Genomic DNA, 17,767 nt, shown 5'->3' on the forward strand with positions numbered 1-17,767 from the left:
AGGAATGCGCAGGGAGCTGTTAACAAGTGTTTCAGATGTGTCTCAAAATATTATTGCATGCAAATGATCTGAAATGGAACAATCGGGTTTTTGAAGCAATCCTGACAGTTCAGAGTTTGAAGATGATGATATCGATCAGACTTTAAGAACTGTACTACTCACAAGAAGCTTCAGTCTCATAATGACCATACTAGTTGAATTTCATTTCATTGCACAGATTGAAATGGGAGCGCCAGCTATATTCCTGCCTGACTTTGGAGGGTGGGAAAGTTTGCCAGTGTGGAGTTCAGAGACATATAAAGATATGAACGTCATAGTGATGAACTGGAAGTCCTGTTAGCAATGGAGTCTGTAAAATAAATAATGCAATAATTGATGAGATGCTCCATAAGAACCGAGCTGATGATTCAAACTGCAGGCTAACATCAGGCTGGCCTATAGTCCACTTGGCCTATAGTCCACGTCAGTTGGCCAATGGTAACAAACCAAAAATACCTTTTGGGCTGTATGATAATTAACTGGCCCGAGAAGAAACTATAAGAGTTTCACTTTTTCTGCACACTTGAATGCCCTACATGTGGGGAAAAGGGCATTCATCAAGGCAGAAGTCTCAGAGAAAACTGGGCTGGAATTATGGCATTGACTTTAATCCTGGGGGATTTAGTGTACTTCAAAAGAGAGGGGCAGAAAAAGTGGAAAGATCCGGTTAAAGTGACAAGGTATGATGGGAAGACAGTGGTTGTCCAACATGATAGTCAACCTCAGGGTCCATTCAGCTCAGTAACTCGGATTGATTTTAAACTTTCAGGATCTGAGCAATTAATAGAAGACGATGAGGTACCCTGTACATCCCATATTCAAATGTTTGATAGTTAAGAGGAGCAGAATATGGCAGCTAAGGGGTCGGACAACGATAAACAAAGTGATACCGATGCACAAAACAGGGCTATTGTTCACGAGGCCAACTGCCTAAAGTCTTACTAGGGTAGCATACACACTAGAACAGACCAATGAAAGAAAGGATGTTGCCCTTGTAGGGAGAGCAGGAAAAACCACTAGCAAATTCAAAATTTGCCTAAATATCCAAGATGATGGACAAGGCATAAGAGCTATGAGCTGGCAAAATGAGATCAAATGATACAACACAAGAAAATGCAGTGCGAGTTCTCATTGTGGATCTAGGAGTGATTCTGGCACTCAGGAACAAACACACACTGGTGACAGAACCTCTGATCATCAATGAGAGAGATCCTCTGATGGTAGTCCATAAAGAAACAGGAGGGTAAGTAGAGATCATATCTTAACTAGAATGTATATCAAACAATCTCGGAATGCTACATGAAGTAGAAGCCCCTTTGATCGGAAAATTTTGGTGGCTGAGAGCAAATTATAAGAATTTAATAAGAGAGGAAAAACAAAGAGAGTCGGATAGTTGGGAGGAAGTTGGTGGCCACGCAGAAGTGTCAGTTAGGGGATGACCAACCTTATTACATAGATGGATATGCATGGAAAAAGTACTCCCACAGATGGGACATAAAAGGTTAAAGTGAGACTAGTGGCTGGGAGTTCTGAGACAGACTTGAAGATCAAGATGTTAGAGAGGAATTCCCATGGCAGTAAAAGCAATCCTGAGAAACGTCTTGGCTTTGTTGACCATATATTCATGGAAATGTAGGTTAATCAAAAGGAAAGCTGAATTTTTGATGGGTGACAATTTTAAAAAGTGTTTTTGAAGTCATGTAAAGAAGCAAGCAATGTCGAAGGGAAGCTATTGAAACTAAACAAATGTGCTTATTGGTTAATTGATGCATTAAGGATATGGTATTTCTTGGTTAGGTCTGCCTTATCGAAAGTAAGCTGTACTCAACAGATAGCACATCCAGCAATGTTCTACTAGTATCAAAAAGAGGAATTCTCAGGCATCTTTATGATGGATGTCGATGGTTTTCTATGGGGAGGTTCTGTGAAATTTGAGCAATTTGTTATAGATAAGATCGAAGGAGAATTTAAGATTAGAAGTCAGGATTTCAGGGCAATGAATAAGCTGAGATATTAAGCAGCATAGGTAGGTAGTAATCTTGAATCGACAATCAAATCTAGAAATTGTTACACATATCCCGATAAATCAGCTCCAACCTACTCAACCACGCCTCATTAGAAAATTCCTCCATACCCAGGAATTTGGACTGCCTCTAATGCCAGTATATCTTTCCTTAGATAAGAGGTCCAAAAGTTTCACAGTATTCCAGATGCATATTTTTATACTCTATTCGCTTTGAATAGAGCCAACATTCTATTTGCCTTTGCTATTACCTGCTAAACTTGCATGCCAGTTTTTTGTGATTTATGCATGAGGAGTCCCAAATCCCTCTGTGCTGCAACTTTCTGCAGTCTTTATCCATTTCAATAATATTCAGCTCCTTTATTCTTCCTACCAAAGTGCATAACTTCACATTTTCCTACATTATATTCTATCTGCCAAGTTTTCTGCCCACTCATTTAACCTGTCTATGTCCTTATGTATACTATTGTGTCATCCTCACCACTTGCCATCCCACCTATTTTTGTCTAATCTGCAAACTTGGCAACAGTACATCCACTTCCTTCATTCCAAGTCATTAATATATATTATAAATAACTGTGGCTCCAGCGCAAATCCTTCTGAAAATGCCCCTCTTATCCTAGTTCCCAGTCTTCTATTAGTTAGCCAATCCTCTTTCAATGATGTGGAGATGCCGGCGTTGGACTGGGGTGGGCACAGTAAGAAGTCTCAACACCAGGCTAAAGACCAACAGGTTTATTTGGTATCATGAGCTTTTGGAGAGCTGCTCCTTCATCAGGTGAGTCAACTCACCTGGTGTTGTAAGGCTACTTAGTGAATCCTCTATCAATGCTACCATGACTCTTATTAAGTAGCCTTTTATGCAGTACCTATTGAATGCTTTTTGAAAATCCAAATTTATTACAGCTACTGATTCCCCTTTAATTATCCTGATTGTTATCACCTCAAAGAACTCTAATAAATTTATCAGGCATGATTTCACCTTCATGAAGCCGTGCTGGTGCTGCTGGATCATATTATCTATTTCTAAATGCTCTGCTATTACACCATTTATAATGGACTCTAACCTTTTTCCAATATCACCTGTTAAGCTAACTGGCTTATAGTTACTTGTTTTTTGTCTTCCTCACTTTTTGAATAATTGAACATTGGTAGTTTTCAAATCCTCTGGGACTTCTCTAGAATTTAAGGATTCTTCAAAGATTACCATCAGTGAATCCACTATCTTTATGGCTATTTTAGTATCCTAGGATGCAACCCATCAGGTCCAGGGAACTTCTTGGTCTTTAGTCCTATTAGTTTGCCTAATAGTTTTTCTCTAGTGATAACTCTATATTTGTTTCCCCCCACCCCTCGTATTGCCCCTTGATTATTTAGTATTTTTGGCATATTATTAGTGCCTTCCACTGTGAAGACGATCGAAAAGTATGTATTCAATTCCTCTGAAATTTCCTGGTTCCCCATTATTATTTCCCCAGTCATATTCTCTAAGGGGCGTATGTTCACTTTGGCTTCTCCCATTTTATATATTTAAATAAGCTCTCACTGTCCATTTTTATCTTATTTGCTGGTTTACTCTCATAGTTTATCTTCTCTATTTTTTTGTTGGTAATCTTTTGTAGGTTTTTAAAAATTTCCCAATCATCTGGCTTACCACCAATCTTTGCTGCATTGGATGGTTTTTTTTCTTTCTGTTTAATACTATCCTTAATTTCCTAGGTTAACCATGGTTGATTTATCTCCTTCCTAGAATTCCTCTTCCTCATTGGGGTATATCCTTGTGTGGGTCATGAAGCATTTTCGTAAATTTCTGCCTCTGCTGATCAACCATCTTTTCTGCTAAACTTCTTTTCCAGTCCATTCCAGCCAACTCTGTTCTCATTCTTTTGTAATTATCTTAATTGAAGTTTAGCACAGTTGTTTCTGACCCAAGTTTCTCTCTCAGACTAAATGCTAAATTCTACCATGTTATGGTCACTGTTTTCTAGGGGATCTTTTACTCTGAGATTGTTCATTAAACTGTCTCATTGCACATTACCAGATCTGAAATAGCCTGATCCCTGGTTGGATCAACAACATATTGTTCTAGGAAACTGTCCCAAATACACCCTATGGTCAGAACCTTATCACCATTCACGCTGGCAGGATTTTCCAATCCCGTTGCAGTGAACAGAGATTTGGCTCGCCACCAAATTCTCCGATCTTGCTGCAGTAGGAGCATGGTGTGAATGGCAGGTAAGCTCGCGCCCAAAGAATTCTTCCTCATGGCTACCTCTGCCAATTTGATTTTCCAAATCCACATAAAGATTAAAGTCATGCCTGCTTAATGTACTTTTTTTTTTTACATACACACATTATCTCCTGATTTATTCTCAGTCCTACAGTATAGCTATTGTTAGGAAGCCTATAGACTACTCCCACCAATGTTGTCTTCCCCTTGTTATTTCTTATCTCCACCCTTACGGATTCTACATCTTCTGATCCAAAATCATTTCTTGCTATCATACTTATTCATCTCGTACTAACAAAGTTACCCCACCATCCTTTCCTTCCTGCCTGTCCTTATGGAAAGTCATATACCCTTGAATATTTCGTTCACAGCTTTGATCTCCTCGTAACCACGTCTCTGTAATGGCAAGAAGATCAAATCCATTAACCTCATTTGTGCCATTAATTCATTTATTTTGTGCTGAATCTAAAGTGCATTTAAGTGAAGCGCCATCAATTTTGCGTTTTTACCATTATTTCTCCCTTGGACACTATTTGCTGCTTTTTAATGTTTGTACACTGTCCATTCCTGTCACACTCTGGGCAGACTTAGGCTATTACCTAAATAGCAGTCTTGCAATGCTGCACATCCTTTTGCTTTGTTAATCTACCTATCTCCTCTCCAGACCATCCCCCTGTCTATTGAGTTTAAAGCCTTCTCTACTTCCCGAGTTATGCAGTTTGCAAGAACAGTGGTCCCAGCATGGTTCAGGCTGTCCCAACAGTCCAGACCCCAGGTTGATGCTAGTGCTCCGCGAACTGAAACCTACTTCTCTCACACCAGTCTTTGAGCCAGGTATTCCTTTCTCAAATTTTATGTATTCTATGCCAATTTTCATGTGGCTCAGCTAATAATCCAGAGACCATAACCTTGGAGGTTCTGTTGTTAAATTTAGTGCCTAGCTCCTCAAACACACTCTGCAGAACCTCTTTCCAGTTACATCATTGAGGACCATGACAATGGGATCCTCCCCCTCCCACTGCAAATTTCTCTCCAGCTCAGCACAGACGTCTCAATTCCTGACACCGGGCAAGCAGCGCAGATGCCTGGATTTTGGACGGCACGGTGACACAGTGGTTAGCACTGCTGCCTCTCAGTGCCAGGGATCTGGGATCGATTCACGACTTGGGTCACTATTTGTGCGGAGTCTGCACATTCTCCCCAGGTCTGCATGGGTTTCCTCTGAGTGTTCAGGTTTCCTCCCACAGTCCAAACGACGTACTGGTTAGGTGCATTGGCCATGTTAAATTCTCCCTCAGTGTATCCGAACAGGCGCCAGAGTATGGCGACTCGGGGATTTTCACAGTAGTTTCATTGCAGAGTTAATGTAAGCCTACTGTGACTAATGAATAAACTTTTTTCTTTCTGGAGATAGGTTACAGTGGGGTTCCTCAGGACATAGTATTAGGATCACTGCTTTTCTTAATCTTCCTCAACTTGGATGGGCGGAACACAATTTCAAGATTTACAGTTAACACAAAGCATGGAAGTATTTTGAACTATGAAAATAATGATAGACTTCAAGAGATATAGGCAGGCGATATGAAAGCAGATGACAGTTAATGCAAAGATGTATGAAGTGATACATTTTGGTAAAAGATCAAGGAAAGGCAATATAAAATGGAGTATATAATTCTAAAGCAGAGAGTGAGTATATGTGCACAAGTTATGGAAGGAGACTGGGCAGGTTGTGGAAGTGGTTAATAAAGCATACACTTTATAAATAGAGGCATAGAATACTAAATCAAGGAAATTATGATGACCTTCATAAAATTGTTTCAGTCTCAATAGGAGTATTGTGTTCAATTCTAGGCACCACACTTAAAGAAGGATGTGAGGGCATTAGAGAAGGTGCAAAAATGATTTACAAGAATGGTTCCAGGAACTTCAGTTATTTGGATAGATTAAGAAGAACAGCCCCAGTTTCTCCAGAGCAGAGTTCATGGGGAGAAACATTTCCCGATGATGGAAGTGTCGAGAACCAGAAGACACCAATTTAAGGTGAATTTAAGGTCAAAAGAATCAAAGGCGACAAGTGGAAAATGTTTTTACACCGTGAGTGGTTACGATCTGGAATACATATTCAATTGTGGTTGAGGCATATTCAATTGTGGCTTTCGAAAGGAAATTGGATAATTAGCTGAAAAGAAAAAGTTTGCAGGGTACAGGGAAATGGAACTGGCTGAATAGCTTTTGCAGACTTGGCACAGGCATAAAGGGCCAATGGACCTCCTCCTGTTCTGCAGCCTTTCTATGACTCTATTCCACGATTCTAAGTCAAAATTTCAGCAACTTTCAGTGAGATGGAAATGTTACCATCTTTGAGAGACTTGTATTTTAATGCAATACAATAACATAATCAAAACACTCAATTATGGTATCATGGTATCCTTTAAGCTGCCAGGTGCCAAGCCTAGACATAACATTGTGGTTTAAATATTAAACGTGGAAGGTTCAGACAATAATGCCTCTTATTGTGTAATTAACATCTTAACTCTATATTCTTGCACCTTATTGAATTCATTTGAACTATGATTTTTCTTGTCTTTGCAAAAGGCAATTGTGGTGCAGCTGCAATTTTCATTCATTCAAACAGAAAAAGTACAATGGGCCCCTGCCTTAGCAGTAAGGAATTAAAACATGAGTTCAGCAAACAATAAGGATTTTGACAGACATTTTGTTTGCAAATCTGAATAAATTTCCAACATCCCCTTCCTTCCCAAAGCAGCTCAACCTGGCACAGTCTCCCTCAGTCACAATGGTGCTGGCACTCGGATCACGATTTCCTCATCGCTGCCATCAATATCATAACATTAATCATTGCCTCAAAGTGGAGTAATCACACAATTAAGAAGTGACTTTGATCAAACTCTTCTAATATATTGGCATGAAGGTAGCCTAATTGTGGAGATGCGAATTTCAGGTGATCTTAAGTCCATTTTAGAAATAAAGATGAACTCTAAGTCTGGAAAGTGTTGATCCAACTGATGGCAGCATGAAACTAGCCTGATCTAAATTAAATACACAGATTGAAAGGTTTGTCTCCAGGAAAACAAAATAGTCAAGTTGTTGGTGAAAAGAATTCATTTCCCGAACAATAGACAAGAGTAGACATTTCAGTTCCTCAAACCTACCATATTCTGCCATTTAATAAGATCTAGACTGATCAGTATCTCATTTCCAATTACCTGGTTATATTCCATTGGCTGGCGTTTACAAAACACAGTTTCCAGGGCAGGGGCAGTTTCCCCTCAGTCATTTAACAGCCGGCTAACTGTTAATTTTTGGAGGTGGGACTTCCACTCCCAGGTACAGCAAGGCCCACCTCAGAGAGCTGCTGGTCAATCAGGCCTAGCAGCTATCGGATGAGGCCTTTAAGTGGGTATTAATTGCCCACTTAAGGGCCTCAAGTGGCCCACTGGCAGCTAAACTTCATAATGCTAGCCCACCGCTGGTAAAATTGTGATGCAGGCAGGGAAAGGGGGGTAGGCAGTGGTCAGGCCACCCACTGGGTTTTCAATGTCCCTCAAACCCACCCATTAGAACATAGAACATTACAGCGCAGTACAGGCCCTTCGGCCCTCGATGTTGCGCCGACCAGTGGTACCAATCTAAAGCCCCTCTAATCTACACTATTCCAATATCATCCATATGTTTAGCCATTGGGCAGTGTAAAATCCAACCCCATACCGCTCAACACTCCTATCTGCCAAAAATCTATCAATCTTAGTTCTGAAATTTTAGCCTCAACAACATTTTGGGGGTGAGACGATTGCCACTTTCCTCTGTGTGAAGAGGTGCTTTATAACATCACCCTTGCCTTGCTCAACTCTCAAGGTTATGCCCCCTTCTTCTGGAATTTCCAAATAGCTTCTCTCTATTTACCCTGGCAGTAAAATCCTTAAATCTTGAACACCTCAATTAGATCCCCCACTTAATCTTCTATACTCAAGGGAATGCAAGATTTATTGGAAGAAAAGCTTTTATGAATATTTCCTTTAAACTGTTAATCATGAAAAACAACTTGCCAGATAATTATTTGCAAAAGTTGCCAATGAACTAACATAAAATGTAAAACCCGGTCATTGACAAAAGCTGAAATGAAGACAGAAAATGCTAAACATGTACAGCAGGTTAATTAACATCTGAAAGACAAAAGCCAATTAATATCATAGGCGTTATGCGATATATCCTAAAAAAGAAATATTTTCAGGGCTATGGGGGAAAGGGCATTGGGTCACATTGGAATGCTCTTTCAAAGAGCTGGCACCGGCATGGTGGGCCAAATGATTTCCTTCTATGCAATTCCTCCCGTGCAACTCTATTATTTTACGTGTGACCCTTGATCAGAATTTGTCCTGTGTTGTACCATTTCCACTGTTTATGCTTCAGCTTTCCAGTATAAACCATTTATCACAATTTAAACAGGTCTTGGATGACACGTAACACATTCTGAACTTCCTCACCACATCAGTTACAATGTCACTTTGTTAAATTAAGCAGTATCTGGTGGTTTAACACATGGATTTTACTGGATGTAAACCAAGCAAAATTAAGATGAGAATTTGGAAAATGAGTGTGTTAAAATATGTAATAATTTCAAATCTGGAAAACGCTCCCAGTCGTTGAAATTCACATCACATCAGCTCTGACTGCATGAAGACAATGGCTGCAATGGCTGCAAAGCAGGATAGTTTAAGTTTCACAGCTGGAAGAGCACCATCTACTGTTCCAAGTAAAACTAAATGATTAATACAGTTATTATACTGTATACAGTTCTAGACTCTAAAGATGTCAAGGGATATAGGGAGAGCGTGGAAGTATGGTGTTGAGATAGAGGACTAGCCATGATCATATTGAATGGCAGAGCAGGCTCGAAGGGCCGAATGGCTTACTCTTCCTCCTATTATCTACGCTTTTAAGCTGTAGTCTCTGGAAAATCATCAAGTGAAACCATCTACCTTAATTCCACCTCTCGTCCTTTCACTATATCCTTCTATAGTTACCTCACAAATAGTTTTCTAAATTGCTTTCAAAACAATATATTCCATATCTCAATAGCCACTCAAAAAATATTAGGTGGTATTTAATGGAAAGTTCTTTTCTGTCAGTTGGAAAGTCAGTGAGAACCTGTGCTGTCACTTTTATGGAAAGCCTGCCAAATTACATGCAAATCGGGAATTTAGCTGGACATTGACGGGCCTTCTCCAGATTAAGGACTGGCAGCTTGATTGTTGTCCACACGACACCCATTGGAGGCCTAATATCTTATCTGGATCCCAGCTTACAGGTGAGTAATAGCAGGAGGAAGGTGTATTAGGGTTGGCTTCATGGGAACAGGAGCAGCAGCATGAGAAGGGATTAGCTCTGAGCGGTCCCCAGCACCCCTGCTTCTGATACTGGGTCCCTCAATCAGACACCGAGTGAATAAATGAGGGGTCACCCCAGGAGCAACTGTGCACGGAATTGTTTATTATACTCCCTGCATGGTGAGCTCCATGCCTACTAGCACCGGTGGTTTGAGGTCTTTAAAAGCCTCAATTGTGCTATCCACGGGCCTTCCCGTCACAGACTTAATCAGGGTGAAGGTGAGAAGGCAGCACAGTCCTCACTCACCACTTGATTAAATACCCCACTAAATGCCATCAAACTCGCCACAGAAAGGGCATCAAATCCTTTTAATTTCCTCTCTCTGTTCTTATAGTAATAATCCTCAACTTGTGTCTCTTCACCAGCCAATGAAAATAATCTTGCACATAATCGCCGGAAACCTGCAGCTTCACCTGCAGCTGGGATTCTCTAGTGCCACTGAGCAAATGGAGTTTTGGCTGGGTGTCAAATTCTCCTTTTTGGCTGGCAGTGGGGTGGGAACAAATGAGGTCAGAGAATCCCGCCCAATGTCTATCTATTTGGATAGATTTCTTTTAACCCCATGTGCTTCAATGTTCATTATTTTACTCTTAACTATACACTCTGGTTTGCTCAGAAAATTTGAATTACTGAAGCATAACTACATTTTTATAAATTTATGCTGGCTATTTAGGGTTGCCAACCCTCCCAGAATAGTCAGGAGTCTCTTGGAATTGGCATCAATCTCCTGGTGGTCAAAGCAAGCTTTCCAGTAATTGAGTAAGTTTGGTCCGTTTGGTCTACAAACGTCATCACCCCAAAACCAAGTCTGAGGATTGCACAGCACTGGCTGGGAAATGGAGTCCCTCCATTCCTGTATTGCAGAACCGAGTGCAGAACAGACCACAAATCCCAGAGGAACCTGCGGCCAGGGTAGGGGGACAGTCCAGTGATGTGACTTGTCAAGTGAAACACCAGGCGTTGACATAAAAGGGTGAGATATAGCTATGTCAGAGGGCAAACAGCAGCTCAGTTGAGATTGAGATTCCAATGTCATTGATGTTTCCAGTAGCTCTCTCCCCTCCCTAATTATTGTGCATCGAGGGCAGTGAGAGTAGGTGGGGCATGATTTGTATTTTCCCTGTACAGCCAACTCACTAATCTAGAATCAACTTGCACCATGCAAATGACTTTTCATGACGTCACTTCCACTGATGCCTTGTGGAATATGTCCATCTGAGTTGGCAACTCTACAACCATTGATGATTATCCAACGCCTCTGTAAAGTGTTAATTTTACCAATTTAATTTCTTGACAAAATTTAAATCCAAGTGTTTAAAAAGGAAACACATATATGTGAACTTACTGATAGCTCATCGGAAATGGACTGTGAATAGCTGAACTATATAAAATCAAGAGTTTACATTGAACCTTCTGCTCTTTGATATATTATGTTGATTTCAAGCCAGTGATCTTCACATGACAATTCCTGCTGGTAAAAGGCTGAGGTTTGAACTTGTAGTACAACATGAAACTTAGCTGTGATGCTCAGTAAACTGCTGGCATTGGTGATTCAAGCTAAAGCATTAAGAACATCACATAAATGAGGTAGTGAAGAATTCCTAAGGCTATTGCCTTAAAGAGAAATGAAGAAAAATTGGGGTGGGAACAAATGTCATTTGTTTGGAACATATAGAGTTAAGATGCTCCAACAATAGGAACAAAAAGTCATCTTTATCTGTTCTCTATGAACGTTATCTTCACCTGAAAATATCCACTCCCAACTCATTCAGATTTCCCAAATACCTCCTATGTGCAGCCTTTCTTTTCTCCTAATATCCATGGAGCCTGCCATTTTACTGTTCTGCCACCAGTCTTTGTTTGAGATACCACCACAATCAGGCTTATGCCGTCACCCAAAGCACCAATATCTCGTTGGCCAATTATAAACTGTAACGTGTGCCTGTGGCAGTAGTTTCTTTTTGCTTTTTATTGCCTTGCAACCTCAATATCCTCCTCAAATATTCTCATTTGTGCAACAAAGCTGAAGATTTATTTCCAGAAATAACATTTTTGGGATACAGCGAATGAGTAACTTGAAACATGACATGGTAAGTGTGCTATGGTTAGGTGTAACAGATAAGTTTGGACCTATGTTCTCCAGCACTGTGGCTTCTCTTCTGTTATTTTGGCTCTGCAGTCGATCATGAGATAGAGATTAGTCAACAACTCATTATAATTGTATCATGCAACTACCAGGATGATAGAAGATGAACAAGATGGATGTTGGTCTTTTTACCCAATCCCGATGTTGCTCCTCTGTGGCATTGTTCATTATGTTTCACAAGATAATTATGGATGAGAGACACCATTCCGCTCATCTTAATTCATCCACCCAGAAATGCTGTACTACCCTAAATTTCACCATCAAATTATTTGTTGAAAGGTGCCATTGTTTTTGCCCCATTGTCTTTAATATTTTGTGTCCATTTTTCCTGTTCAGCGTAAAACACTGGGAAACATCTGAAAAGGGGTGAAATAATGCAAGCCAATACACTTGAGGAAAATTATTAGTTCTTTTGCTATTTTCACTCATTAATTATGCAGCCTTCTGCATTTTTGAGATAGAAATGGCACACCAAATAATCGGTGATAATTCAAAACCTCTTGTCACCAGTGTCAAATATAATATGCAGGGAATGTGGATATATCAGCGATGCCTCAATGTAGATCAACAAAAAAGCAAATCCCAATAATGAGCTCTACCTCTGCTCAGAAACCGGAGTAAGATGGGTCAATCACATAAACCTTAACTCAATAGTATCATCAAGTACAAAGTGGAGCTGCACCACCCTGCTTTAAAAGGAAAGCATTAACAACATATACTTATACCCAAGAATGCATTGTCTCACCAACAAAAAATATCAAACACAACTGCTATAAACTGACCCATCAAAGCAATGTCTCCTTTGACACAATGATTACAGCAGATATTCAAACATTTCCAACAGCAGCTGATAATGTTCCCATTATCTGATTATATCAGTTTGACCATGCAAACATATTCACATTAGAGTAATTAAAAAGTTCACATAGGTTTGTTCATAACTATGTGGACAGATTTGGATTTTTATCACTTGTTAGTGAAAGGAAGCATATCAAATTCTCTACTAATGTTTACATAGAATTTCAGCCTGTTTGCACAGAAGAAGCCCATTTAATCCAACTTATTTCAAGAAATAGAACGAATTCCCCAGTTAGGGATACCTGGAATCAACAGAACAGCATTCGAATGTCAAGGTATTAGCATAAGAAGTCATTTTGGGAATGTAATTTATGAAAGGGAATGACTCACTCTGGCCGTGGTGTGGCTCTTGTCAGATACTATTATTGTTTAAACTTTTGGACATCCATGTCCACATATTTTGCCGAAATGCCAGGAAGATTGACTGCTCAAGCATCAGGAATCTGCTCTACACACATTAAGAAAACACAAAGGTCAACCTAATCTATCCATTTAGAGACCAGGTCCTTTTTCACATAACAAACAGGGCATCCTAGATATATCTGGCCTGAGCTCTGCCACTCCTGAAAGGTGGCATAATTGACTCAATCGGGCAAGATCCTTTCACTGAAGGCTTCTTTCACTGCATTAAAAGCTAACCAATTTCTTCCACACCATGGCACCGTGGAAACGCTTTGCTGCTACAAATGAGGTAACAAAATTATCACCTTGAACACAAATAATTGTCTACTGATCTTTCATTAATAATAGGGGACAGCGTGAAACTTTCAGGAGAAATTCATTTCCTCAAAGGAACTGTATATATGAAAAAGCATGTGACAATTTTTAGAAAGGGCTGGAACGAGGGACATTTTCATCATCACATCATTCATCACACTGTGATCACACATATTGGGTATATTAGAATGTTTTTACTATGACTTTTGTTTTGTCATATCTTTGCAAAAGTTGGCAAGTTGTCGGACAAACCAATTGGTTCACTAATGTAATTTATGAAAGAGAGCTACCCGCTCTGGCTGTGCCATGCCTCTTGTCACATTGTATGCTGATTGACTCTTGATGGCCTCAGTCCGAAAGACGTGCTGGTTAGCTGCATTGGCCATGCTAAATTTTTCCTCAGTGTACCTGAACAGGCACCGGAGTGTGGCAGCTCGGGGAGTTTTACAGTAACTTCATTGCGGTGCTAATGTAAGCCCACTTGTGACATTAATAAACTTAAACTTAACTAGGAATGAGCAATAAATACTGCCTTGCTACTGTCATCCACGTTCCATGGACAAATTTAAAAAAACATCCTGAAGTCATGCTGTCAATGTAGTCAATAATCTTACCTGCAGCAGATGACAGCTTTACAAGACAAAGCCAGATCTAAAAACGAGCGACGGACTTCAAAAGACAGTGCGTAGTTCAACGTGTGCCCATCTATAATGAGGGCAAGTTCGTTCTCTTTATTCAAGGACTCACCCAAGTCCTCACAATGGCGAGTAAGTGTTTCCCTGGTTGCCTGAAAAATAAACAAACACATTATGAATAATCTTGACATTAGAGGGAGAAGTGCTGGAGTTGTCAGCAAATGAGTGGTATTCAACCACTAGGTGAAGTGAAGTTGGAGGAAGGTTCCAAGTGGTGCAAATCCAAGGGCACATAGTTCTCTCTTGCAAATAATAACAAAGTGGGGTGTGAGGGAGGTTACATTGATTTCTGTTGACTTTGGAGGCTTGCAGAATTTGGAGAGGAACGTGTGTCCCAATGTTGAAGGGTCTAAGATTCAAATCCTGGTTACCATCTCCCAACGTTGAGAGTGTATGTTTTTAGGAAGTGTATCTTTGTGAAGTCATCTCAATGATGATGGTGCCACTCATTCTCTTTGTTTTCTTCCCCCATAAGTAAAGCATTGGGAGCTGCAGCCACTAACCCTGAGGGACCAATGTTAACTTCGGAGGAGGAAGGGAGAGTTTAGAGAGTGCAGCGCCACCTCCTTGTCCTGCACCTAGCGCAAGCGCAGATGCATACACCTTAGTAGGTATGAATGAATTGGCCCTAAGGGATCCACACACACAATACAAGTACATCACAGTCATCTGACGGACCTCTCCAGAGGCTCTTCATCAGCCTGGGACTCAGCATTCAGCTCTCCTTCAGTATTCCAATGACTGGTCTAGACCTGCTCTATCTTGGTCTCTTACCGCTGGTCAGACGACTGCGGTGGCTGAGACTGCGTGCACTAACATGGACAGCGAACACATCCACACTATTACAGTGATCTTCAGAACGCATGGCTTCCTCTACTGAGACGTGCGTCTGTTGTGGAAAGCGAAACCCAGCGGCTGGATGTCAGGTATGTGTTCCGATTTGCACTCCTTTGCCTCATCTCTAATCTCCAGTGCCTCGAACCAGAGCCAGTGCATGGCAAGGAGCCTGAAGTCACATCCAGGCCTTGGCTCCTCTCAGGAAAACAGGGAGGGCAAACTGAACGTAGCTTCCACTGGGAGGGACATCTCTTGGGTGCTTCTAAGGGGGGAGCCTCCCCTTCATCTCTTCTCCATTGATACAAAATGCCTCAGAGTGCTGCGCTGACAGAAATAGCCTCCTGCCACTATGCAGGTGACTCCCACAATGCTGAGATGCTCACATCAAAGGGGCATAAGAATCAGCAACCTGTCAGTTGCCGGGGGGGGGGGCGGGGTGCAGAGCATCACACTGTAGCACCTATAAACAATTTAAAAAACACATTAGTCAAATATAGGTTCACAAGGATGATTGGTCAGTACCAAGACTTAAGAAAATTGTTGATTAATGTTTTATTTGCCCATTTTATTTACCCATTCCTAATTGATCTTGAGAAGGCAATAGTGAGCTGCCTTCTAAAGCCGCTGCAGTACGTGTGATATAGGTCTTTTCACTTGATGCGCTGGCTGCATTTGAATTTTCTGTATGTGATGTGATGGTTTCAATTGCCTGCTGACAAGGGAGTTTCTGTTCATGTGGGTCCCAGTGGCCCCATGTGGTACCTATATGCTGGGGCAAGCACAGCCCCCCCTGGTGTTCAAGCACAAGGGAAAGGGGCATATAGCCCCTTAGTTGAGCAGGTGACACAGAGCTCGTGATCCTTGGCTCTATTCAAAAAGTTTACATCTCTCGGGCATCAAAAGCATCTCATGCACCGTTTTGCGCAGCTGGTTGGCATGGCTCACCTTCCACATCATCAGAGAATGTGGTTCTGCCCATCAGATCCTCCTCTGCTAGGGCTTCTCCTCTCTGCAAGGTCAATATGAAGGCATAGTAGAGCATGACTCTTGCAGAAGCATACTGCAGAACACCACCTGATTAGTCCAAACACCTAAAGTGCATTTTAAGCTGATCAATGGTTCAGTGGGTGTGTGGCTAGGGTGGCACAGTGGTTAGCACTGCTGCCTCTAAGCACCCAGGACCCATGTTCAATTCCAGATTTGGGTCACTGTCTCTGGAGTTTGCACATTTTCCCCGTGTCTGCGTGGGTTTCCTCCGGGTGCTCCAGTTTCCTCCCACAGTCCAAAGATGTGCGCATTAGGTTGATTGGCCTTGCCCTAGCAGGTGCAGAGGCTTCAGTCCCAGGCCCGCTAATCAAATGCAAATTCAAATTTCCATACTGAAACTAGCTCCGCACCGACATCTGGTGCAGATGTGATGACGTTGAAAATCTTGGTCGTGGAGACGTGCTGAGGATGCGACGCCCACCGGGAAGTCCACAAAACGGCTGCCCCTGATGTCTCCGGCCCGCTGCACCACACGAGTAGTGCAGCAGGCTGGGAGAATTGCCCCCCTGGAGTTATGTCATCTTCACGCTGACCAGTCAGTTAGCAGGGTAGTCCTTTTGCTTACCTCTGCCTGCCTGACATTGCGTCTGCCCTCTGCATCTCCTGCACAGCAGCAGATTGAACCATAGGGTGCACCTGAACAATGGTCCCCCACAGAATGAACAATGCTGGAGTGCATAAACTTAATAGTAGCAGTTTCTGAATGTCCCCTTCCTTGCTAAAATATCAAGCTGAACAGCATGAAATTCTCCCACCTTCTTTCAGCCACTGTACTGCTTTGAGATTTTATGGGAGTGATTTTCCAAAACAAAATCAAATTGCTCAACGGGTGAAAACTAGAGATTTTCCCGCCATTGTTTAGGCGTATTTAGTGGGATGGAAGCCGCTGGGGGATTCACACCGGTAAGTGGGGGGGGGGGCAATCCCGCCCGAGAGGCTGACATCAGCGCGCTAAGTGGGCCATTGCGCATGCACCTATCTGTCAGTGGGGAGATCCCCCAACCCCCTCCACCCTGATCACCAGCCTCCGTGACAACTCCCCCCTCCCCGATCGTAGCCTCTGTGACCCCTCCTCCCCCCATCGCTGGCTGCCAGCTGTCCCACCTCCCCCTCCCCATGGCTAGCCCGATTCCTCCCATGGCCAGCCCCAAATGCCTTCCCCCTCCCAACCCAACCGATCCCTAATGCAGAGTGCACAGTGAGTCCCCCCTGACCACCACCAAACAGCCACGCCCCCCAGTAGGGCTCATCCCTTAGCATTGCCAGGGTGCCAGGCTGGCACTGCCCAAGGAGCAGCCCCCCCTGCCCCTGACCTCCCAGGGGTCCTCAATGGCCTCTGTTCCCACCAGCAGGGTGATCACGTCTGTTCCCCGTTGATGGGGTCCAGCTTGATTGCCTGCTGGCGGGAACCTCTCCCGGCAGGGGAAACATATGAAAATGGCAATTTGTATATTGTAATCAGCCGGCACAAGGCTTATTACATTGAAAAAGAGGGCCTGGGAAAGTTGCAATCAGCTGGATGCCGGTCGCGACTCCCGCTGACATTTTCTGGCTCGCTGCACTACTCAAGCAGCACAGCGGGCCAAGAAAACCGTGCCCTATATCCACTTTTGCAACACATCTTGATACCTAGAGTGACTCCCTCTGAACATTTCTAAGGTGTGTCACCAAAGAATGGCATACGCAAAATTTAATGAGCTTAATATCTTGATAATAGTCTTTTTTAAATGGCAGACAGGCTGTCGATTTCAGCACATGCCCGACTT

The 17,767-nt window shown here is 42.2% G+C and overlaps 1 protein-coding gene across 1 annotated transcript in view; it reads right to left on the reverse strand.

The window, feature by feature from the left end:
• Nucleotides 1-17,767, reverse strand: part of atp8a2 (ATPase phospholipid transporting 8A2) — a 329,927-nt gene that overhangs the window by 181,964 nt on the left and 130,196 nt on the right. Inside the window, exon 19 of the mRNA XM_078221449.1 lies at nt 14,037-14,209. Within this exon, the coding sequence (XP_078077575.1) occupies nt 14,037-14,209 (173 nt within the window). The remainder of the gene's footprint in view (nt 1-14,036; nt 14,210-17,767) is intronic.

This window comes from Mustelus asterias, chromosome 10 (genome assembly GCF_964213995.1).
Source record: "Mustelus asterias chromosome 10, sMusAst1.hap1.1, whole genome shotgun sequence".
In the NCBI taxonomy this organism is placed as follows: Eukaryota; Metazoa; Chordata; class Chondrichthyes; order Carcharhiniformes; family Triakidae; genus Mustelus; species Mustelus asterias.